Consider the following 24,518-nt stretch of genomic DNA (forward strand, 5'->3'; position numbering starts at 1 on the left):
CCGGGCCATATTTCTGCAGGTGTCAGCGGAGGTGCTTCCTCTCCCTGCCGTTGTGCTTTTCAGAGTATTACTCAAACAGCAATGCGGTTTTATCTCAAATTGAATTGTTGAGGGAGATGTTAAAGAGCCATACATCACCTGGACACTCGGAGCAGAGAGGGAGAATCTGCAGCGGTGCAGGAGCCCAGATGGGAACGGCTCAATGGCATTACAGGTGGAACGAGCGCTATGACGAAGGCTGCGTTCATAAATCCACGGGCAGAGCAAATCAAGCTGTCAGCTTGTAAATGCCATTTAGTGTGTGTGTGTGTTGTGTGTGTGAAATTTTGCAGAGCTGTTGAGGATGAGTGTTTTATTTTAGCCTTAAGGAGGTGACCTTCCTCTTTCTTTTCTCCTCCTCTCTTGTGTTTCTTTTTTTTTCAGTTCAGGCGTCAGAAAAGCCGCCTCTGTCTGCCTGCACTTCACAGGTCGATTGGATCAATTCCTCCATGTTCGCCTTTTATCTACTGACCAACAAAAGGACACTAACACATCACACAGCCCCTTTATCCAAAAAAGCCATCCTGATTTAGAGTTGGTCACTTTCTCTGAGGAAACAGCTCCTCAGGTCCGTTCTATCAGGCCATATTGGTTTCCTCTGTGCTCTCTCCTGGCCTCGGGCTAATGCCCTGCTCCATGTATGGATTTTCTGTCCTGTATTTCCTCGGCCTGTCCTCATGTGATGGGTTGTTCAGATCTAACCCTGCAGAACGCTGCTGATTGCGGTGGTAGATCTCCATCTTAATGTCTGAGTATTGCAGAAAGCTCTGCCAACGATCCGTTGATGTTTGCCCCGCGATGGATTTGGGGAATTTGCAACAAGGGCGTGTGTTGCAGTTTGGAAGTGTATGACTTACAGTTTATTTCATTCTCATTTGTGCCGACTGTCAGGAGAAATGCGTTGCTGGAGTTGGGTGTGTGAATTTGTTGGACGGCAGATAAACAGCTGCATTGTTCAGACTTATTGTTGCTACACTTTTGCACAGCAGGATTTAATTCTTCTTGTAAGGAAGAAAAAGTGGAAGAGGTTTTTTTGAGCTGCAAAAAGAAAGATGTTCGCCTCTCTGAAATCTAGCTGTTGCAAACGGTGTCTCTCTCCCTTCAGGTGAGGATGTTGTGGCTGGTTTTGCTCCTGCCTGCCCTCTCCTCGGCTCAGCGATCAGAGCCCATGTTCTCAGCTGTAACCAAGACCGTCCTTCCTGCTGACTTAGAGAACAACCCCACCCAGCTCAACTACGGCATGGCCGTCACCGATGTGGACGGGGACGGAGACCTGGAGATGTTTGTAGCGGGGTGAGAGAGAGGGGGAGGCAGGATGTGTAAAACTGTGTTTTGTAACTCAAGCTTAATGAATCTTAAATCCCTAATGTCCCCTTTCTCTTCCCACAGCGGTACAAGCGCTCTAATGTTTTTTCATTATGGACAATTAGAGCGATTAATTAACTGTTGAGTGATATCCGATTCTAAATCAGAGGCTGAAATAAAACGTCCCCGTCATTTTCCGAGCTAAAGGTTAAAGACAAAGACAGAAGCCTAAAAGAGGAGAGATAGTCAGGATGCCCTGCGGCTCACTCAGCTGATGAAAATGGATGTGATTGGATACAGTGCGTTGATGGGAACAGTTTGGCAAGCTTGCCTCTATCCAGTGAAGCAGTCATAAATTTCTCAATGCTTAACAGAATATAGATGGGCCGAAATGACCCTGCTTAATAAATGTCATTTAGTCAAGTCATCGTGTTCAGCTGGTAGCTGAGGATAAGAGGGCATCACAAAACCCCACAGAGGTCGCAATTTTATTTAAAATAGGAAGCATACAAGAGTGGGAATATGTTAGTTTAAATGACTCACTGACCCGAGTGTTTAAAGAGTTGTTGGGTCCGATTTTGGTCCTCCTTGTGGCCTCTCTGTTTCTGTCACATTTTCATCAGCAGACTTTTCCAAAACTTCTCCTCGGGCAGAGTTTCATATTTAAAATATGCTGGATTTTTGGAACCTAAATATTTGGTCAAACTTTGATTTTGACCGCACTGTTGCTTCGCCCTCCTGTTGAAAAAAAAACAGGATGATTGATTAAAGAAGATGTAGACTTTGTGGTAATTTCCATGTTACAGCTGCCAATTCTAAAAACCCATAGTGATTATGAAAAATGCATTTCAATGGCTGGAAAACATATTTTCTCAGCCAATTTGTGTGAATGATGTCCTCGTCCATGAACTGAAAATTTGTTGCCAAAGTTTGAAATGTTTTGTTTATTTTAATTGAGGGATTTGTTGCCCCTTTCACTGATTTCTGGCTCACTGAAAAGGCGATGTCATGTCATTGTGGGCACCAATCATCATTAAGCAACATTTGAACCTTAATCTGACCACTGTCAATTAAATATGTTCAAGCGAGGCACATCGTCCTGATACAGAATTACACTCTTAATAAGTAATACTTTTGTGCTTGACAAACATTATAGTGAATACTTAAAGGGGTACTCCACTGATGCACTGCACAGAAAGTTTTTAAAATGACTGCAGTAAAGCCAGAGATATTTTTTACTCTGTGCATTCTTCTTCCTTGTTGTCCATCTGTTGCCTGCATCACCAGCAATGCATCTCAGCTGCTGTTTGTTCTGATGCTGCATTCAAGTCAAGGTTAAAAAGGTCAGAACTTCCAAGTTTAAATTTCCATCTTCTGACTTCAAAGCATTTCAGGTGCAATATGTCAAACAAAAAACATGGCAGGCTGTGACAAACTTCTAATTTGTGCACCTGTATGGGGCCTCTGCCACAGGAACCTGCTGTTTTAATGAGCGACATAAATAAACCTTACCTGTCAACTATGTTCTGGTTATACTAGATTGGAAGGTAACCTGTCAACCTTTCACGGACAACTTTTCTGCAGATCATTTTTTTCGCTAACAGCTACCTGATAACACTGGTGACATATTTTAACATCAATTCACCAGCGTAAAAAGGTTTTAACTTATGATAGTATGCAGGCAATTATGCTTAAAGTTTCCTTTTTATTGATAGTTTTCCATTTACAACGCAAGCTTTAATGGGTGCTGCCATTTAGTGTGATGCGAGACAACTGCCTCTTCATGAAGTTTGGGTAGATGGATTTGCTACTTGGCACTCCATTGCACTTTTATAATAGGAGGTCAAAAATGTTTAAGTTCTGAGTTTTCTTAAATGCAGCATGAGCTTCAGCGTGTCGATATGCTAGTAGCAGCTAATACAGAATCAAGCGACAAGCAGCAGACTTTCTGCATCTGCAGTAGTACTCCCCAAGATAAACAGAATATAACGTGTAAAATGAGTGGAGCTCCCCTTTAAAATTTGACACTAAGTTCTCAGGGGCTTCTCAAATCCAGTTATACAACATTCAGCCTAACAGTTAATTGCGTATTGGAGCACAAAAAAAGTCCCTCCATGATATAGCCTTCAAAACTCCTGCTGACAGTCCTTTGTAAAGAAGATGTAACAGCTTGCCATTTGTGTCTTTTGACAGCTACAATGGCCCAAACCTGGTGCTAAAGTACGACAAGCAGAGAAAAAGGCTTGTCAACATCGCAGTTGACAACCATAGCTCCCCTTTCTACGCCCTGAGAGACCGTCAAGGCAACGCCATCGGAGTGACGGCGTGTGACATCGACGGAGACGGGCGGGAGGAGATTTATGTCCTCAACACCAATAACGCCTTCTCTGGTACAGTACTTTGTGTTGCAGACAGACACACTCTTTATTACCACACCTCTTTTCTTGTACAGAGACAAAGCAGGAGGATCAGTATGCAGATATTAAGCTTATCTCATCTGAGTGTTCATCAGATAACAGATAAGCTCTGTGCTGCGATTAATCAATCTGAGAGTTATGGAGCACACTGCCAAAACTGCAACACCTCGCCTTTATTATTTTTATATGAAATGATAAAGGTCACTTTCAGCCTCTTGTTGTTTACAATCACCCAGGGTACTCGGGTTGCATAATTGACCATGTTCACATGGCGGCCATTTTCCTCTGATATCCCTCTCAGGATGGGAGGCTCAAATGCTGCTATAATGAAGTATTGATGTGTTCCAGGTTGTTGGTCATATAAGCGTAGGGATCCAACAAGTTGAAATAATTTTATTGCTTTCAGATTGATCAATGACAGTAAAAAAGAGAGGGACGTTTGGCCATATTTCAGGATAAAACAAAATATTTGATAACCTGTTTGCTAACGTCAGACAACGGCAAATGACAGCATTCAGCCACTTCCTAGTTACCATTAGCTAGGAAGTGACTGAATGCTAATATTACAGTTTTTTAGTATTATTAGACAAGATAAGAAGGGCTTTAAATTCCTATCTAATGTTTAGCTAGGAAGTGGTTAATTGCTACATTGTTGTCTAATGGTCGCTAAGGTTATCAAATATGTTTTAACAAAAAATATGGCCCGATGTCCGTCTGGGTTTTCACTCTTCATTCCCTTTTCAGATGCTGATCAATCAAATCTGGAGGGTTCATATTTTAAGTTAAAGCAACATAAGCTATCTGATAACCCATTAGCTACTGTCAGACAGAACCAAATGTTAGCATTCAACCACTTCCTGGCTAACATTACCATTAGCTAGGAAGTGAGTGAATGCTGATATCACTGTGTAGTGTTATACGATGCAATAAAAAAGGCCTAGCTAAAGGTAAAGTTAGCTAAGTGGTTGAAAGCAAATGTCAATCTCTTGTATGACGATAGCTAATGAGTCATCAAATATGTTAGCTAGGAAGTGACTGAATGCTAATATTACAGAGTAGTGTTATAAGATATGATAAAAAAGGCAGGAATTCCTAGCTTAAGGTAATGTTAGCTAGGAAGTGGTTAAATGCTAATATTAACTGTTGTCTGATAAGTTGTCAAATATGTTGTTTTAACAAAAAAGATGTCCATACGTCCTTCCAGATTTTCACTATCCATTGTCTTTTGAGTTGTTGATCAATCAAATACAGAGGGACATCTGCCCATATTTAGAGTTAAAACAACATATTTGATCAGCTACAGTCAGACAATAGCAAATGTTAGCATTCAACCATTTCCTAGGCTTGATTTAGCTAGCAATTGTCTTTATACTTGCTGATCAATGTGGAGATGATATATTGATAATGATTTGTCTGATTCTCTACATTTATACCGTTACAGCCTGGAACCCAGCGGTAACACATTATAGCAGCATTTGAGCTTCACACCCTGAGTATGTTTACAGAGGAAATGGCTGCCGTGTGAAGATAGCGTATACATCCTCACTCTCTGTAAAATCTTTGCCGCTCTTAAACTCTGCGTTTCTCCGCATCAAGGTCGGGCAACATATTCTGACAAGCTGTTTAAGTTTCGTAATGGACGCTTTGAAGATCTGCTGAACGACGACATAAACGAGCACAGAGATGTAGCCAACCCAATGGCTGGGCGCTCAGTGGCCTGTGTGGACAGAAAGGTACTAAACACACACACATACACACACACACACACACACACAGAGACTATATGCAGATCCACACAAACACAAACTCCCTAGAGTGTCTTCTGTGTACATGCATGGGTGCTTCTGTTTGTTTACCAGTGATAACTCATGCCCTGCCTACGCCGCCCTTCTCAGCATGTGCTATGACAGTTCATTTGGGGGAATGGTGTGCCATTTTCTCTCTTCTGTCCATCGCACCAGTGTAATTACAGAAGCCAGGGCTCGTTTGTTTTATAGAACATCGTACGAGGGGAGGAGTGATGACTGCACACTACTGCTTTCTGCCCGTAGCATTTCTCTCTCTCTCTCTGTCCCTCTCTTATTGTTTTCTTCCATCTTTCCACCTCCTTTACTCCCTTTTTTTCTCTCTCTGACGGACACGCTCGCACTATTTCTTTGTCTCTTATCGCACACACACGCTTACAGTTCTTACTTCCAATCAGAGGAGGGGATAAAGAAAGTAATAGTGGGAAGAAGACAGTAGGGATTACAATAGTTTTTTTTTTTAAACCACTGTCCCATCTCAGTGAGCACTGATAGGTTGTGCGGCAGCCAAACCGATTGGAAAGATATCTGCTTTTAATGGCATCATGCTTTTAGAGGAAGCCAATGTGTGCTCTTCCATGCACGTTCCAGCAGACTGACAGAGAAAGAGAGAGAATACATTTTGCTTTTGCTGAACAAGTTTTAATGGAATTAATTTGGAACAAAAGCAAAAGGTCGCAAGGGCCGAGTTTAAACATGTTGTGCAGTCAGGCAGGGAGCTCATGTGTTTGTGCTCATTGTCGACTCATGAATTAAGTGTTATCATTCAGAAAAAAAGAGGCATAATTAGTCATTCGAGTGAGTTTATCCCTCCCACTCTCCTTGAAAGTGACGTGCCATCATTAGTCTCACACAAACTGATGAAGGTGACACATTGAGGGATCTCACATTGAGCTGACGGATCGGTTGGAAACAGGATGGAGGCTCTAAAAGGAGTGGATTTCAAAAGCCAGAATAATTGAAATGTGTTCAATAGAAGGCACACAAAGGTAAAAAAAAATGTTACATTAGGAGGTGGGAGCTTATTCAGGCTGTAAAGTCAATTTAAAGGGCTTGCAGTCTTTTATTCCTGCACCAACATGCACTCTGCAGGCATGCATGTCACACTATTCACAATGCCAATTCCGCTGACAGAAATTAGCCTTGGGCGAAGACTTATTGAAAAATCATTGACTTTTAAGTTTGTTAAGTAACTGCCAGTGGCCTTCAGGTCTTTCAATGTAGTTCATTCTTATTTTTTCAAGCTATAAGTTTGTGTGTGTGTGTGTGTGTGTGTGTGCGCCCCACTCCTCTCACCTCAGCAGGCCATAAACGTGACGCTTCATGACATTTACATCAACTAGACTCATTTACTTTCCTTGTCTTGTGAAAGTAAAGCGAACGTAAATGGTGAAGTGGCGTGTATGTGTGCGCGTTTGCATATGTTCATGTGTTTGTATTGATTGAAATATGTTAGGCCTGGTGGGAAAGCTCATTGGAATCGAGTGTGTAGTCTATTAGTGTGGTTCCGTCTGTGAGTTTGTGTCTGCAGGGACTCTGACTGATAATGGAGTGTGAAATTAATCTCCAAAGGGAGGCGGAGGAAGGAGTAGGGAGAGAGAGGCTGAGAAGGAGGGTAGGAAACGGGGTAAAGGGGGAGATGAAGGGAGGAGGAAAGGTTTGATTGGAAGAGGTGAAACTGCAAAATATGAACAAAGATACCAAAAATAATTAAGAAATGTGGGAAGGATAAAGCTAGTGTTTAAAACCTATTTTATTTTAAATTGTAGTATATTAAAATCTTTTTTGAGAATAAAATGTGTAAATTCATGCTTTAAAAACAGTGAGACAATGAGAAAGGGCTCATACTGACGAACCTATCGAACATCTGAATCTACAGCTTCCATTCACTTGAAGTTTTATTGAGACTTTTAGCTCATTGTTTCGCTGTCCAACCTCTAACTTTACTTTTTTGGTTAACTTTCATGATTTCATTTTCCTGAGAAAAAGCTCTTACAGCTCGAACTCCACTGAACACTACCTGCTCAGCACCAAATAGCAGCTAAAAACGGTTAGCCACAACGGGTGGAGCGTTTAGCAGAGACAGATATTTACCTGATGAGTTGGAGGAGACTAAAAACAGAACTTAGGTCATATTAACTGTCTGTCATTTCAACTTGTGTTTAGATGTAGTAATTCTGCTGTCCCAAAGTGCCAAAACATAGGCTAAGTTATTGTTAGGTTTAAAGAATAAATTCATGCCTATTCAGTAACCGAGGAGGAGCTACAGACAGGATAGGAAAGTTGGAAACACTTCACATTGGTGGTAGTTACCTTAGTAGTCTGTAGGCAGTTATGTACTGGTACTCCAAAAGAGGAAAATGTAAGATTGTTGGTGCAGCTTAAAGACATGAAGGATTTAAATTTTTTAGATCAGCAGCAGTGTCACGATTTCCATCCAATTTTAGTTTGTGTGCATTTGGCTCTGCATCTGGACCAGGTGAAAGTGGACTGGCATATACTCATGGACTAATGAGGGAATGAGCCGCAGGTGAGGACATGGACCATGTGAGGGGAATGAGCTGATTGCCAGGCCTGAGAAGTGACAGGACCTGAAACAACAGGAGAGTGAGTGACAATGCAGAACCAAATGCACACAAACTAAGATTTGGTGGAAATGTGTCTTTCCAGAATCATGCCGCATTCACATGGACGGACAACACTTTTTGCACGGCACGGGAAAAGTTAACAAACACTAAACAAAACATGCATGATGCGCTGCTGCTATGGTGATGTTAAATAAACTATAATCGATACATTTATTGCGTGTCATCATTCTATGTAATTATTGATTATCATTATTGATATTCTATTGCAAACAAAAAAATAATGTTGGATTTCCCTTAAAACGTGAATTATTTTATTTACAATATGGATAGTGAAAGGAGAACTGCACTTAGTTTATCCCTTGTTTATCTGAGTCTGAGAAATAGACAACAAAAAAAACAAAAGTGCATATGGTGATATAAAAATGATTCTTGTTGTCCAGATCGCCCATGTTTTTCTTGTTGTGATAGGGAGGTACGCCACAGCCGGTTGTAAATTCCATTGCGGAGGAGAGCAAAAAGTTAAGACAATTTTAACTTTGCCGTTACGTTGCCGGCGATCTCTGCCGGCCTCGCTACATTTTACCGTCCTGCTCTTGTCCACTAAAATTATATCCGGTTTGCAGTCTGCCTGAATCCATGTGAACGCAGCATCAGTCTCCTCATTACTGCGGTAAAAGGAGAACCAGGAAAGAAAGAAGTAGTAATGTTGAAATGTTTAAATACTGTTTTAAAATTCTGTAAGCATCAGAAATTAAATGTTATTCATTGAACTTGGTTGGAAGAAAAAAATCAAGACACATATCTCATTAAAGGATTTATAAACTCACATCTAGCTGCACAAATAGTAAACAAAAAACAAATAAAGTAAACCTGATCAATAAATGTCAACCATATTTATTTTCTCCCCAGGGTACCGGCCGTTATGCTATCTACATAGCCAACTACGCCAGTGGAACCGTGGGTCCTCATTCCCTCATAGAAATGGATGAAGCAGCGAGCGACCTCTCGCAGGGCGTCATCGCCCTCTCTAATGTGGCGGAGCAGGCAGGAGTCAACAAGTTCACTGGTAGGTGTTGAGAAATGTATGACTGTGTGTGTGTGTGTGTGTGGTGTGACATAGACCTCTGCTTTAAGAACATCAAGCACTGCTAGACCTTCAGTCTGATTTATACAGACATCTGCAGAGGAGCATGTGCTTGTTGTACCCATAGAGTCTGAAATATTGGACTTTAGTTCAGAGAAGGTGCTCGATGTGAGGTGAGTCAGAGAGAGTTGGAGGTGTGCCAGGGGAGAAAAGAAAGAGCGAGAAAAAGAAAGCGAGCATGATGAGTGTAAGTGTGAGAGAAGAAAGAGAGGGAGAAGTGTATGTGGGCTCTTTTGGCCCCGTCAGCTGTTTACTCCAGTCAAAGTCACAGGGAGGCGAAGGGGAAGGACGGCACGCACATACATCAGAGCCGCTCAACGGCCCAGAGATGGCATCCATCACAGCCTGGTGAGGTTCCCCAAGACGTCTGAAGGTGTGAATACAAGTACATGGACACCACTGCGGTACAGTGTATTTAAAGAGCAACCAACTCAGACAAAGACAGTCGCATCAGAGTGACTTTACATCACAGAAGGTGCCAGGAAGTTGTTATTTCACACATTGGTCAAAAAGATCACTCCTGACCACCCTCGTGATCGATGTATACGCGGGCAAACAAGGAAGCAAAAAGGCAACACTGTCAGAGTGGCCAATAAAATCAGTGTAGAGGGGAATCAGTCGTCCTTATCACATATTTTTTTAAAACATTTATTTCTTTATCACTTGTTTATGAAACAACTGAGGGCTGAGGCACTACAGCACAATCAGTGCAAAGAACAAAACACAGGGATAGTAAAAAAGAATATATATACGAAGGGGTTCCGACACACCAGAGTCTACATCATTATAGCAGCCCTTTTTATCCCCCAGTATTCACCCCCCTCCTCTGTTTGAGGTGGAAGAGTAAAAGTCATTTTCTCCCTTGTCAGCCATTTCTAGTTGACAAATCTCCCAAAAGCCAAATCCACATTCTCTTTGAGGTACATACAGCTCCGGAAAAAATTACCACTGCAAAAATATGTTTTCTCTGCTTCTGCTATTTATAGGTTTGTGTGAAATTATCTTCTGTTTAATTGTTTCTCACTACTTCCAAGTAAAATATCCTCATTTAGGTCTTTTATTTGCAGAAAATGACGACCAAAAGATGTTTTTCAGACCTCGAATAATGCAGAGAAAACAAGTTCATTTTGAAACAACAGATGATGTTTTAACTCAGGAAAAGTTCCGATTCAGAGCTTTCATGCATCTTGGCATGCTCTCCACCAGTCACAGTGCTGTCGGGTGACGTTCGGCCACTCTTGGAGCAGCTCATCTTTGTTCGATGGCTTGTGACCATCCGTCTTCCTCTTGATCACATTCAGGAGGTTTCAGATCTGGATTGGGCTGACCATGACATGAAGAGAGATATGCTGCTTTGAGGAATATTTGGAGTGGTGTCTTATTTTTTTGCAGAGCTGAATATTATTATAGATTAGTGTTCACACCCTTCTCTTTTTGAGGTTGAAGAGAAAAAGTCATTTTCTTCCTTGTGAGACATTTTTCGTTGACAAATCTCTCAAAAAGCCAAATCCTCATTATCTCATCTTCTCCGTAAAGTAACAATCTCGAACTTTTTCATGTAAATAAATGTCTGTGAAGTCACAATCTAGCTATCTAAGCTGGAGTTTGTTTAATGACTGCTTTGTCAGTCCAGCAAAAAGTGTGTTACAGTTTATCTTTGTTTTTTTACCTTTTAATTAAAGGTATAATCTCGAAGATTTTCTTGTAAGTAAATGTCTGTTAAGTCACTGCCTATCGAATGAGGTAACACAATGGTGATTGAGCATATGGCCCACTGATGAAAGCCTTTGCATTTGCAGTATTACTGACTGGGTGTCTGAGGCGACATTCGCGATCACAAGCGGTGCCCAGTTAGTGATGCGTTTTCCATCACTCAGCAGTGGTTGGTCTGCCAGAGAGGGTAGGCGGAGCTAAGCGGCTGCTTTTCCGCTCTCTGCAAGTGTTGCGAGTAAACAGTAATCTACTATGGCTGAACAAACAAAGAAAAGATGGAGGAGTAAAGATACAATTTTAAAAATAAGTGAAAATCCAAACAAATTCGACGCTCAGATGAAGGCAAACCAGCCGTAAACATCTGGTTAAATTGGTAAGTGTCCTCCCACAGTTACTGTATATCGCCTTTAGATGGCGCCCAAGAGGATAAAACTGAAATTTGGCAGTGTAAGGTACCAAATGTAAACGCTCTTCCTCCTGTAGAACTGTACAGAATTGAGCTGAGCCATTGACAAAAGTTGCGTTTAAATGCTCTTGAAGCTGTAAGGATGACCTTGAAAATATCTGTTTTCCCCAAAATATCATTGAAACTCATCAGCTCACTTTCCCTAGCTTGCATCAACACCTCTCTTAACCCTGTGACGGATCCCTGCTGTGGCGAGAGGGGGACAATAAATGCCAAAATGAACGATTCCGCCGTGATCAGTTTCTTCGATAACAGAGACCATCATGATTTAAAAAAAAAAAAAGCTGCCTCTATGATACTTTATTGTAACCACTGAAATGTCCTTGACGCTGGTGTCCGACTAAGTTTTGGAAATGGGAGAGGACTTTGTAATTGAGTGTAGCAAAATCAATCTTCATCATCTGTGGATTTTTTTTTGCATGCAGGATGTCATCTAAGTCGTGAAGGGGGGGGTTTAGAGTGAGCCGGCCCCGATTCACAATGCCAGAATGATGTACGGTAGGCGGCTTTGTCATCAAACTGCCGTTAATCAGAGCAGAGGGACAGTGGGTGAAGTTGTATATCTAATGGTTACATATCTCTGGGGAGACATTAGCGGTTTATGGCCATAGGGGGCGAGTGATATTTGTCTGGGCTGATGGAGCGGGCCAGTAAATCAGGAGCGAGACCTGACTCACAGCACTGACTCTGCATACTCGAAGGGCAATCAGAGCCCTCTCCACTCCGTAATTAGACTCCGCTGGTCTCAGATGAGACACTTCACCGAGACACTTCACTTTATAGAATGTCATTGGAAAATCCTGCGGCGATGTCGAGAGTGGATTGAACAGTGGCAGAGATCTTTTCATGAAGAGAAAATTACTGTTGGTTTTTGTTTAACGCAAAAGATTCTCTGCATGTGTGTTTTTATTTGTTTGCGCTTGTACCTCGGTGTGTTTGTGTGTGTGTGTGTGTGTGTGTGTGTAGCACCTCAGAGTCAGTGTCTGTGTCAGCAGAAAGACCTGCCCTGCTTAGAGGAAATGGCCCGGAAAGACAGTAATAATCTCTCATGGTTCATTTTTGTTATGGAGCTGATCTCTCTCCCTCGGTTCTCTCGGTTTTTTCACATTTCTTGCTTCATATTTTTGTTCACCCTCGTTTTAACTGTGTAATTCTCTCTTACCTCTTAATATCGTCTCTCTCTGTCTCTCTGTGCAGGAGGGCGGGGAGTCGTTGTGGGGCCCATCGTCAGTCAAACCCTGTCTGACGTCTTTTGCGACAACGAGTACGGACCCAACTTCCTGTTCAAGAACAACGGAGATGGGACTTTTACTGACGTGGCGCCGCAGGCTGGTGAGAGGAACAGTTTATCATCAACATGGTGAAAAATCAAAACACGAGGCTTTATTCTATAAGTGTTCTGCCTTATACCTGTAGGTTTGGAGGACCCCATGCAGCATGGCAGAGGAGTTGCTCTGGCAGACTTCAACCGTGACGGCAAGACAGACATCGTCTACGGAAACTGGAATGGACCCCATCGCCTGTACATGCAGCTGAACAACCGCAAACAGAAGTTCAAGGTGAGTCAAATATAGTTACTCAAAGTCAGTAACAATTTGAGATGTCAGTGTGCTTCAAATGAACGCAGTTATTTGATGTGTTTAAAGTGCGTACCCCTGTTTTAGGTGTAAAATCTACATCTGCAATCTACCAACCGCTCCCTCCGTCGCAAAAACAAAACACGTCTCTGCCATCGTTTAGTGGCAACTTGTTGAAACGTAGCTAGCTTTGAATGTTGTAATTATTAGTAGTAACACGAACGTTAGTAGTAAATTGCGATGATGGTTACAGCTGGCTCGATTGACTTGATTCTCACTGGAGGGGGTCTTTAAAAGTACGCTGCGGACATCAGACATCTTTGCTCTTGCTAGCTTGCGGTAAATGTTCCTGACTGGTACCTGCTGCGCTCACACATCGGCTCACCTCGACTTCCTGCAAAATTGAACTAGACGGCTGGCAGGAAGAAGTCTGCATAAAGTCGGGGGGAAATTTTCAGGAGTGCAGTGAATGGATGGTAAATGGACTGTACTTATATAGTGCTTTTCTAGTCTTTGCGACCACTCAAAGCTGCTTTTACACTACATGTCACACACACATTCATACACTGATGGCAGAGGCTGCTACGTAAAGTGCCCAACTGTCAATCAGATATCACATTCATACCCATTGGCCAGTGCATGTGTGGAAGGGGCTTGTGATTTCACACCGCATGCCAGCCTGACGGCATCAAAAGACGAGTAACTTAAAGAAACGCACATACAGCCCTGTTTTGTTGTGCTGTCTCCCCAATACTGGGAAACCTCCCACAAGTCCTATAATGTGCCTTTTACACAGAACCACTGGGCGTATTTACGTCTCTAAATGGTCCCACTTTGAACAGGCTGTGTAAAAGGGGCTATAGAGAGAAGTGAGACATAATAAATGGGGCTATGGGTGCACACTTTTAGTTGTGCACAACAAAAAGTAAAGGAAGTAGTGGTATAAAGTGAGCTTCAGAGGCAACTTCAAACTCAACTTTCACACGTCGGCATACCTGGCCTGTTGCTGTAGGGTGAGCGAGACTGTAGGATTGTTAGCTTTATCACAAAGTTATCAGAGGTGGTCACACGCAGCCCCCTGAGATTTCTCCACCATGAAGGTCTCAGACGCCATTAGACAATCTGACAAGCACACTGAGAGATTTGTGAACATTATTTTCACAAACTTCAAGTTGTATCCGTGTTCGGCTTCACTTTTAGGCAGCTGTCATGTCCTCCATCTTTTTATACAGTCTCTGGTTGAGTCTAATGCTTTGATAGAAAGTATTTCCATTGAAAACAGTTCACAGTTGGTCTGATGATGATCCAGAGCAATATCGATTATCTACAGTCTTTAATTAGCCCATTGGAATATCAGGCACAGCAGAAGATGAAGCACACTTCTATAGCCAGCTTGTTTCTCTTTCTCCTTCTCTCTGTCCAATCAATGCCTAATGAACAAGCAGCACAGAGACAGCAGATCCCACTCATTAACTCTGTGAATCACACAGTTATCAATGCTAACGGCTGGCTAGTGAATTAGCTCCACTCAGTGCCGGCCTGCGTTAGGATTGAGCGGGGTTTAAAGACGGACAGGCAGTGATTTACCGAATTGACGTCTGTACACAACTCCTGTGAGGCAGCCTGCAGAGAGCGTGTGTTCGTGTAGTACAGTTAAGAGCGGCAGAGCCGAGCCGAGCTGCGTGTAAATCTGCGGATGTTTCGTGCTCGGTGATCTATCTGTCAGCACCTGCGGCTGCATTTTTTTACCAAAGAGATAAACGTCACGGGAGACATCTTTATAGGGGTCAAATAAGGGGTTAATGTGTGATGCTTAGACCAGAGACAGTTCCATCAGCGTGACGCACACACACATACAGCACTCCAACACACACACAAACACACAGGAGACAAATTGAATTAAATAGCTGATGTTTTTTTAAACCAAGATGGTTAAATCACAAGCCCACAACAACACATTTAAGACCCCTTTCCCTCACGCGAGCTGACACTCCTACTTGCCGTGTTGACCTTTGGCATGCATAATGAAGCCGTTGTATCACTCCAGTAAACCGCTAATTAAATTGGGCTGAAACAGCAGCTTGCCTGGGTGGTGGAAAGTGCCGATTAGGCCTGTTTGTGCTTTAATTAAAATCTATTGCTGAGGTTTCCTCTGCAATAGGTTTAACAATCACACACACACACACACACACACACACACATTTACCTAATACATTACATATTTAAAAAGTTGGAAAAGGTCCCAACTACAAGTTTTGTGCACAGAAGAAGGTGAAATCATTTAAACATGAATGGAAAAAAAGGAGGCGGAGTTTAGTGGAACGATTACATTATAATTCTAGTCTTAAAATTTGAACCATTCTTCCATCCATCTATCCATTATCTATACTGCTTATTGTGTTCACGGTGGGGCAGTGATTAGCGCTGCTAGGAGGTTCCAAGTTTGAATCCCGGTTCACACGTAGTGGGTCTTTCTGTGTTTGCATGTTCTCCCTGTACATGCGTGTGTTCTCTCCAGGTACTCCGGCTTCCTCCCACAGTCCAAACACATGCTTGTTAGGTTCATTGGTGACTCTAAAATTGCCCGCAGCCCTGTGATTGACTGGCGATCAGTCCAGGGTGTAACCCCGCCTCTTGCCCAATGACAGCTGGGATAGGCTCCAGCCCCCCCGCAACCTTGAACAGGATAAGTGGTATAGATAATGGATGGATATTTTGGTTGTATTTATGTAGTATTGAAAATAATTCCATGTTGTGTGACATCAACAAAAGTTGTTAATTGTTACCTTATATTTTGAGATACTTCCGAAGACTTTCTCCCCTCTTTCCCCGTAGATCCAAATTTGTTTTGGTGAGATATTTAAAGATACAATCACAAAAGTTTCAGTTTCGTGCTCTTGAACGTGGTTATGGGAGCACACTTCCCAATTTGTCACGGTTGTAACTATTGATTTTCCTCGCTGACGGTCGCTTTCCTTTTTAGACTGTTTGCTTCATCTGAGCGTCGAGTTTGTTTCTTTTTCTTTGGATTTTCACTTATTTTTGAAGTTGTATCTGTAGTCATCCATCTTTTCTTTGTTTGTTCAGCCATAGTAGATTACTGTTTACTGGCAACACTTGCAGAGACCGGAGCAGCTGCTTAGCTCCGCCTACCCTCTCAGACAGACCAACCACTGCTGGCTGATGGAAAACGCGTCACTAACTGGGTGCTGCTTGTGATTTTTTTCACTAATGTCGCCACAGACAGCCAGTCCATAAAAATACTATACACTGCAAATGCAAAGGCTTTCATCAGTGGGCCATAGGCTCAATCACCATTGTGTTATTCGGTTATAGATAGACACTTAACAGACATTTATTTACATGAAAAATTTGAGATTATACCTTTAATAAGCATTCAAAATAAATCTTTAATAAGAAATCTTCAAAAGTCGTGTATTGTCTTCCTTTTTTAATACAAATTGGTTGAACTTTCCCCCTTTTGTCCTTGATAATCCATATTTGTTGGCGAGATATTTATTCCTTTTACATAATAACTTCTCGTCATAATAAATCTACAAAAGTTGGGATTTATTTTGTTCCATTTTACGAAACTTAATCTCCTTTTCTCCACTCTTTCCCTGTGAATTAATATTCTTCTTGTAAGAGTCCCTTTCATTTTCCTTATGGCACATCTATTCATCTGCCTTGTAATACAGTAAATTTAGATCTGTCCCTCCCTCCCTGGTGGCCTCAGTTGGCCATCCCCTCTCCTTCACCTGAGCAGCAGAAGGTCACTGTGCGCCCCCCTCCCTCCCCCTCCCACAGCTTTATGAGCCTTATAATTAAAACAGGGAGTAAATACTGGAGGGAGTGAAGGGCTGCTCTATAACTCTTCCCCGACTTATCACCGTGTCACTGAAGCGGGGAGAGATCCGTTACTTTCTTGTGCAAAAACTCCTCTGCGGAGACTTTTCTTTGGCCAGGAGAGCTGCTGTCTACTTTTCTGATGCCAGAGGATGTAAAAGGGGCCTTTTGTTCTTATCTTCAGGCTTTAGATGAAACTGTTGGCCAGGGTGACTTACAGTGAGTGATCGGGCCGATGACAGATCAGTGTCTAACTCAAGGCCTGGATGCTGATTATTGATGTCTGTTTTGGAGATTGAACTTGTGACCTTCAGGTTATGGAAGAGTCTCTCTAGTCATTGGCTCAGCTCGCACCACCTGTCCACATGTTGGATTGAATACAGGGAGCGGGCTCTAATAACCGGCTCCAGTGGAAACCCTCTTTTTCTGCTGTTACTTTGACAACATCATCTATAAGAAGAGGAGTCTCTGTGCTCTTTCTTCTTCAGAGTTCATATTGCAATCAAACTGCAGTTTTTCCTGGAGATTTTCTGGAAGAATAAAGAGCCCTAGAGCTCGACACTCGAACTCTGTGGAGTTGAGCAACAGATCTGACAAGAAATGGGTTTCAACACCCTTTTTTTCATAGAGAGAAAGCTAGTTTTCTGATTGCAATTTGGGATTAAAGAATATGCTATCGTCAGCATACAAGTAACATAAAGAAGATTTATTGTATGTGTATGACAAAAGAGTAACAGAAATAATAGTAAAGCTTTGTTTATGACTGTTAAATTATTTCTAAATAACACTTAATTTAGCCAAAGAAGACATCCATCTATCCATCCATTATCCTGTTCAGGGTCGCGGGGGGATTGGAGCCTATCCCAGCTGTCATTGGGCGAGAGGCGGGGTTACACACTGGACTGATCGCCACTCAATCACAGGGTCGACACACAGAGACAGACAACCTTTAACGCTCACATTCACACCTAAAGGCAAATTAAGAGTCACCTAACGAGCGTGTCTTTGGACTGTGAGAGGAAGCCGGAGTACTCGGGGGGAAGCCATGCATGCACGGGGGACTTCACACAGAAAGGCTCACTTTGCACGAATCCGAGGTTCGAACAAGGAACCTTCTAGCTCTTAGGCGACAGCGTTAACCACTGCACCACCGTACAGGCTTAAATAATCTGCAGACCGGGAGTCGAACCTACGATCAGTACGATGAGGACTGTTGCCTCTGTATATGGGGCGCCGGCTATTATTGCAACTAGAACAACATTCAATCAAAAAGGAACAAAAGAAGAAGCAGCAAGCAAAGAACAAGCAGACTTTAAATCTAAGCCAAGGAAAAACCAAGCACTTAAATAATGAGGTAACTGTCCCCATGCACAGATAAATGATGAGCACGGAATTAAAGATGTGAATTTGGTAAAATATGATCTATGACCACATTTGGCTGTGAGGGGCTTTTCACAAACATTTCCCTCCCCTGCATGTCATTCTGCACGTGATTCATGCATGTGCATGTTTCTGACGTACCATGTGTTTGCTTGTTCTCCTCTCAGGACATAGCATCCCAGAAGTTTTCCATGCCGTCACCTGTTCGCACCGTTATCACTGCAGACTTCGACAATGACAACGAGCTGGAGGTCTTCTTCAATAACATCGCCTACAGGGGCCCCTCCGCCAACCGGCTGTTTAGGTACTCACGCAGAAATAAACACACACACATGCATACACACGCACACACTCGTATGATGTTTTAATAGCACTTTGGTGATGAGCTTCATAACTACTCCTCTGTCTTGATTTAATATTCTTAAACTTGGCCTGGAAGCTGAGAAGAATCTTAAATTCCCATCCAAGGATACTTATCTAGTCTGGCATCCCGCCTCCTCCTCCACACATGGATGAATCTCTCATTAAGACAGTTTTAGGTCTCTCTTTTGGCTGACGGTTTGGCTTCCTCTCGAGATAATATTAATGAACTCAGCTCTCAGAATGCAATATATGATACATATCAATTGTTGGGACTTAATAGCAGAATAAACCCGTCCTGTCTGAATAAAAAATCTGATCTGGCGTGTTTTTGCGAACAGGATGCAGAAGTCGTGATGAATGTTGCCACGAGCTGGTGGGACGGTTCACCGTGAATATCAATAATCAGTGTAAGCTCCAGAGATTTCCTGGATCAGGATAGTCCTGAGCGCCAGGTCACCGGAGGAGAATTTGTCTTCCTGGACACGATGAAGGGCTGACAGGGGTCACTGCTCCACAGCTCGTGGCTCCACCATTGTCTAGTATGAAGATGAATCAGCTCATTTAAATCTGCTCTCTGGCACTGGAGAAACACGCTCAAGCTATTGTGCCTTAGATAATTAATTCAATGCAACTAATCAATATTTAGCAGAGCTGAGGGAACAGCAGGGATCATCACTTTAATGCACTGTGAAATGAAGTTATGACTGAAGGAAACAGGGATACAGTACAAGTGCTTCGTCAGCGGACAAATTTAAAAACAACAGGTTGTGACTAAAGTTAATAAATGATCTTAAATCAATGGTTATTTAGTTTTAGAATGCATCCATTCATACTCATGTTACATGATGAGGAGAAAAGTCTGGCTCTTGTGGGTTTTCATTTGTCGAGCGTGGACATGAAAGCACTGATGAAAATAATAAAATAATAAGAGAAAGTTTAAGATTTATTTATCACTCTAATCCTCCCTGTTGTGTGCGTGTGTGTGTATTTGGTGCATACGTGTGTACTCTGTTGGGTTTTGGGTTTACTCTGTTTCAGTTTGTGTTTTCAGGCTATGCAAGTTATTTATGTTGTATTTACAACTACACACTTACTAACTCTTATTTACTATATCTGTATATTATACATCAGAATCAGCATCATTGGCCAAGCATGTGCAAACATACAAGGAATGTGACTGCGGTCTACAGGGCTCTCTGTGTACAGACAAAATACACAATAAGACAATGAGGACGTAGTGCAGCGGTAAGGAGTGCAAAAGATGAATTGAACAGCTATGACTATACACAGGAGGTAGATGGTGCAGCAATATTTAAAGTGGAAAAATAAATATAGGTGCATAGTTTTGTGTTTATACCAAAGACTGTATATATAGAGTCTATATCTATATATACAGTCATTGGTTGATACTGTGTAATGTTTGCACTCAATTCCACTGAAGGTAACATTTGAGTCTTACGCATGTATGATAGTAGAAAGAGTATTGAGATTCTTGACTCAAGTAAAAGTAGCAAATACCAAACTGCATAAATAATCTGTTGTATGTAAAATCTCTGTTTAAAATTTCAAAATAAAAGCATAAAAGTATAAACATCAACATATTTTTGAAGTACAGATCACAATTAAAGTTGTCTGGCTCCTACTAGGCATTCAATTATATATTACATAATTAGAATTCATGCATCAATATAAAATATATTTATATTGTTGCTGGTCAAAGACACCTTATTTTACCTATACTGCATGTAGTGTTGTGTTGTAGTTTAATATATAACAATAAACTAATTTCACAAGAGGATCATTTGTACTGTACATACAGTCTTAACCTGTAGAGTAACCAGTAACTATAACCAGTTATATGTAGTGAAGTAAAAAGTTAATAATAATAATATTAATATTATTTGTAAAGCACTTTTCAATGCAGGTAACAACGTGCTTCACAACAGACAATAAAAGCAGACATACAAATACAATTAATGATAAAAAAGATAAAATATAATAAAAAATTATTACATCACAGAGTAAAGGCTTTTTTGTAGAGGTATATGTTACAAGGGACCGACTCCGCAAGTCTGACAGCAAGAGCTCTGTCACCTTTTGTTTTTAGCCTAGTTGAGTATTTCTCTTTCAAATGTCGTCGTGTAAACAGCAGTGGACGTTAAAAAACTCAAGTACCTAAAAACTGACTTAAATCTAATACTTTACAACCCTGCTTATATACAGTATTTATAGTGGTTATTGTATTTGTGTTTCACAGTTATTAGAGGGGTAACTGCCGTGATGTTGATTTGCAGGGTGAGCAGAAGAGAGCATGGAGACCCCCAGATAGAAGAGCTGAATGTAGGAGAGGCTTCAGAGCCTGAAGGACGAGGCACAGGTGAGTGTGGCAGACAGACAGCTGTCTCACTCAGCAACAAGACAACCGTCTGCTATTCCAGCAGCTTACCATCAGGTGGCACCAGAGCTCCACTAACGATCTGAAATCCCTCATGAGCGCTGTTGTTCCACATAATTAGTTATATGACTGTCCATGTTTGCCTGCATGAGGGTGATTAATGGTATGTAGGCTGCTTCCTGTAGTGTTTAGTTGCATCATTACTGTGATGCATCTGCAGGAGCTGTAGCCACAGACTTTGACGGTGACGGGCGCCTGGAGCTGCTGGTGTCACATGGTGAAAGTGCGGCTCAGCCGCTCTCGGTCTACAAAGTCAATCTGGTGAGTGTTTGTGAGACGTCTTAAAAGCATCGAAATCATTAGGACGTGTGTTTTACTACTAAACCTTCTCTCATCACCTGTGTGTGTGTGTGTGTGTGTGTGGCTCAGGGCACCACTAACACCTGGCTGCGAGTGATCCCCAGGACAAAGTTTGGGGCATTCGCCAGAGGAGCTAAGGTGGTGGTGTACACCAAAAAGAGCGGCCCACACACACGGATCATCGATGGAGGCTCAGGGTACCTGTGTGAGATGGAGCCTGTCGCACACTTTGGCCTAGGTGAGTTTCAACAGTCAAACTGTTAGCGGCTCTCTGATAGACGTGCAACTAAGGATTCTATTATTAGGAAGTGTATTTCAGGTTAATTAGTTAATTGTTCAAGCTTAAATTAAACTGTTTAAATTAGTAAGGAAAAACAAGGTGTTGGTCTAGCTCAATTGTTAGCCTGTTCCAGAGGCAGAGTCCTCAGCGTACATTTTTTGTTGATTTAGCCCCTGTCAATCGATCAATAGATTAACTGCTAAACCATTTCAGCATGACTTTTTTCTACAGCTGTGTAAGGGACCGATAGACATGGGAGTTGTTTCCTGTATGTAATTGAGTGCACAAACTGGAGACAGATGCTGCAGCCTGGAGCCACCTCCCTGTCTCCTTCTGCCCCTCTGCGACTCTCAGCTGGTGGTCATCCAGGACTGGTAGCTGCTCCCTGGCCCTGCTCACTGAGCCTGGTCTGTTCTGGAGGGGCTCAATTTTAATGCCCAATTACTCATAACACACTCTAAAAGCAAACGCAGTCGAGGCTTTAGAACAGGCCGCCACTCTTTAGTGGAGGTGTCACTTGTGGTCGACATGTGAGATACACTCCCCAGAGCTAAATTAGAGGGTGTCATTCAGAACAGGTGAATTATTATTTGGCTCTCAGGCAGCACACCTGCTGAGCAGATCACTGCCTGGCAAGGTAACTCAAGATGTGTTTACGTTTGAAATGCCACTTTAATTAAGGGCTGCAGAGGCCCTCTGGAGACGGGCTTCCTCTGCGCCTGATTAAAGTAGTTAATGGAGAGAGAAGAGGAGAGTGCTCCGTCTTTCACTGCGATAGTGTCAGCGGAAAAAAGAGAGGAAGGTTCATTAGACAACCTGTGACAGTATGTACAGGACTGTTTGAGACCCCTGTGTGTACGCTGTGTGTCTGAGCAGGTAAGGATGTGGCCACTAACGTGGAGGTGTACTGGCCCGATGGTCGTTCATCAGCCCGACCGCTGGAGCCTTCAGACATCAACACAGTGCTGGAGATCCACTATCCACGCGACGAGGAGGAAGTCACTCCTACTGTGGAGATCGAGGTACGGCAGCTTCAAAGGAACGCTGAATTCTCATTAACTTTGCCACTATGAGAGGATTGGAAGCATCTGCATCAGTTATGTTTCTCCACTCACCTTCACATGTCACCTGTCACTCAAACACCTTCCTGTTTCTAATGAGGTTAACTGTGTCTTACAGTGTGGTCATGGGTTCGCTCTGAACGAGAATGGCCGCTGCACAGGTAGGTTGCAACGATTTATTTGTCCTCTCTGCTTGTGTCGAAAATAAGACATGTGTCTCTCCCACCCCCGCCTCCCCCTCCTCCCCCCTCAGATGAAGATGAGTGTACCCAGTTTCCCTTAGTGTGCCCCTCTGACCGCCCCGTCTGCACCAACACCTACGGCAGCTATAAGTGCCGCGCCAAGAGGAGATGCAACCAGGGCTTTGAGCCCAACGACGATGGGTCGGCCTGCGTGGGTGAGTGGTCCTGGCAGAGTCGGGGTGGACTTAGCTGGATTACTGTGATCAGGAGAACAAAGGAAGCACTGCCAGAGAACGAGATGCCTTAAGCTGCCTTAATTACTCTGGTTTTTGAGTAAAGGCTTAGAGGTGCTAACATTCCTGTGGCCGTGTCCCTTCTCTGCACCCCGCTGTCTTGCATGACTACCTCCCCCATGTGAGTGAGCTCTCTTTCAGACATTAAAGCAGCTTTAAATAGTAAAAATGCATAAATGATATCAAAGTTTAGAGTCTCATCAAGCATCCAGTCGGAGTGAGTCATAGCAGTTACAAAACCTTGTTCAAAAACCAGCTCACTTGGCTTTTAGACCTTTTCTCGAGATTATAGTAGTAGAAGTGGCCAATCACATTTTGATTGACAGCTGCCTCGCTCATCTGCATGATAACGGGGCATTTGGCATTCATTGTAATACAGCTTTTTTGTTGGAGCCGTCTGAGTCAGAATCTATGCTATACTTGGCATAGCCTTTGCATTTGCAGTATTACAGACTGGGTGTCTGTGTGCCAGCAGTGGTTGGTCTGCCATAGAGGGTAGGCGGAGCTAAACGGACGGTTTTTATGGTCTCTTTAAGTGTTGCAGGTAAACAGTAATCTACTATGGCTGAACAAACAAAGAAAAGATCGATGACTACAGATACAACTTCAAAAATAAGTGAAAATCCAAAGAAATAGAAATAAATTCGACGCTCAGATGAAGGCAAACTAAAAAGGACTAAAAACTAACTAAACTAAAAAGGAAAGCGACCGTCAGCGAGGAAAATCTAGAGTTACAACCGGAGCCAACCGTGGACGTCACACATGCAACACTGTCTGGATATCTGGGAAGTGTGCTCCCGCAATTACCGTTTATCGCCATAGGTGGCGCCAAAGAGAACAAAACTGAGGTCTTCGAGATTATAACTTTAACATTCACAGATAAAATTAGATAACCCAGGGCCCGCATTTAACTTCCAAAACAGACAGAACTCGGTCCACAGATGATGCTGCCACTGGGTTTAACAGCTGCTGTATGACACTTTCAATGATTGGATTCTGATTAAGTCATATATCTGAGTTACGCCAATTTCAAACCCTAAATCAAGAAATATATATATTGAATATGGATAGAAACTGTTTCCTAATACTTTAAGATGCTGAATGTTTTGTGGATTTGGCCTCACAGTAGCTTTAAGACACATGCTGACTAACCTTTCTTTGCCTCTCTCTCTGCAGCCCAGGTGGCTTACTTTGGAGGGACGCGGTCTGCTGGGGAGCGCAAGTGGTCGAGTCTTTCTTCCTGGCTGCTCTACGTCTCCGTGCTGCCTCTCATCTCCACCCATCCCCAGATTGGACTACTGTAG

The 24,518-nt window shown here is 42.6% G+C and overlaps 1 protein-coding gene across 1 annotated transcript; it reads left to right on the top strand.

Annotated features, from left to right (window-relative positions):
- The first annotated feature begins 1,150 nt into the window (after positions 1-1,150).
- Positions 1,151-24,518, top strand: crtac1b (cartilage acidic protein 1b). Its single transcript, XM_069658941.1, has 14 exons — positions 1,151-1,332; positions 3,538-3,734; positions 5,358-5,494; positions 9,064-9,220; positions 12,675-12,809; positions 12,894-13,036; positions 18,448-18,584; positions 20,938-21,020; positions 21,259-21,359; positions 21,468-21,636; positions 22,555-22,700; positions 22,858-22,900; positions 22,993-23,136; positions 24,391-24,518. The coding sequence occupies exons 1-14, from the start codon at positions 1,151-1,153 to the stop codon at positions 24,516-24,518; spliced, it is 1,902 nt and encodes a 633-aa protein (XP_069515042.1).

The sequence above is a fragment of the Semicossyphus pulcher genome, unplaced genomic scaffold, assembly GCF_022749685.1.
Source record: "Semicossyphus pulcher isolate SPU_LCO1_2020_fin unplaced genomic scaffold, fSemPul1.0.p SCAF_12, whole genome shotgun sequence".
Lineage (NCBI taxonomy): Eukaryota > Metazoa > Chordata > Actinopteri > Labriformes > Labridae > Semicossyphus > Semicossyphus pulcher.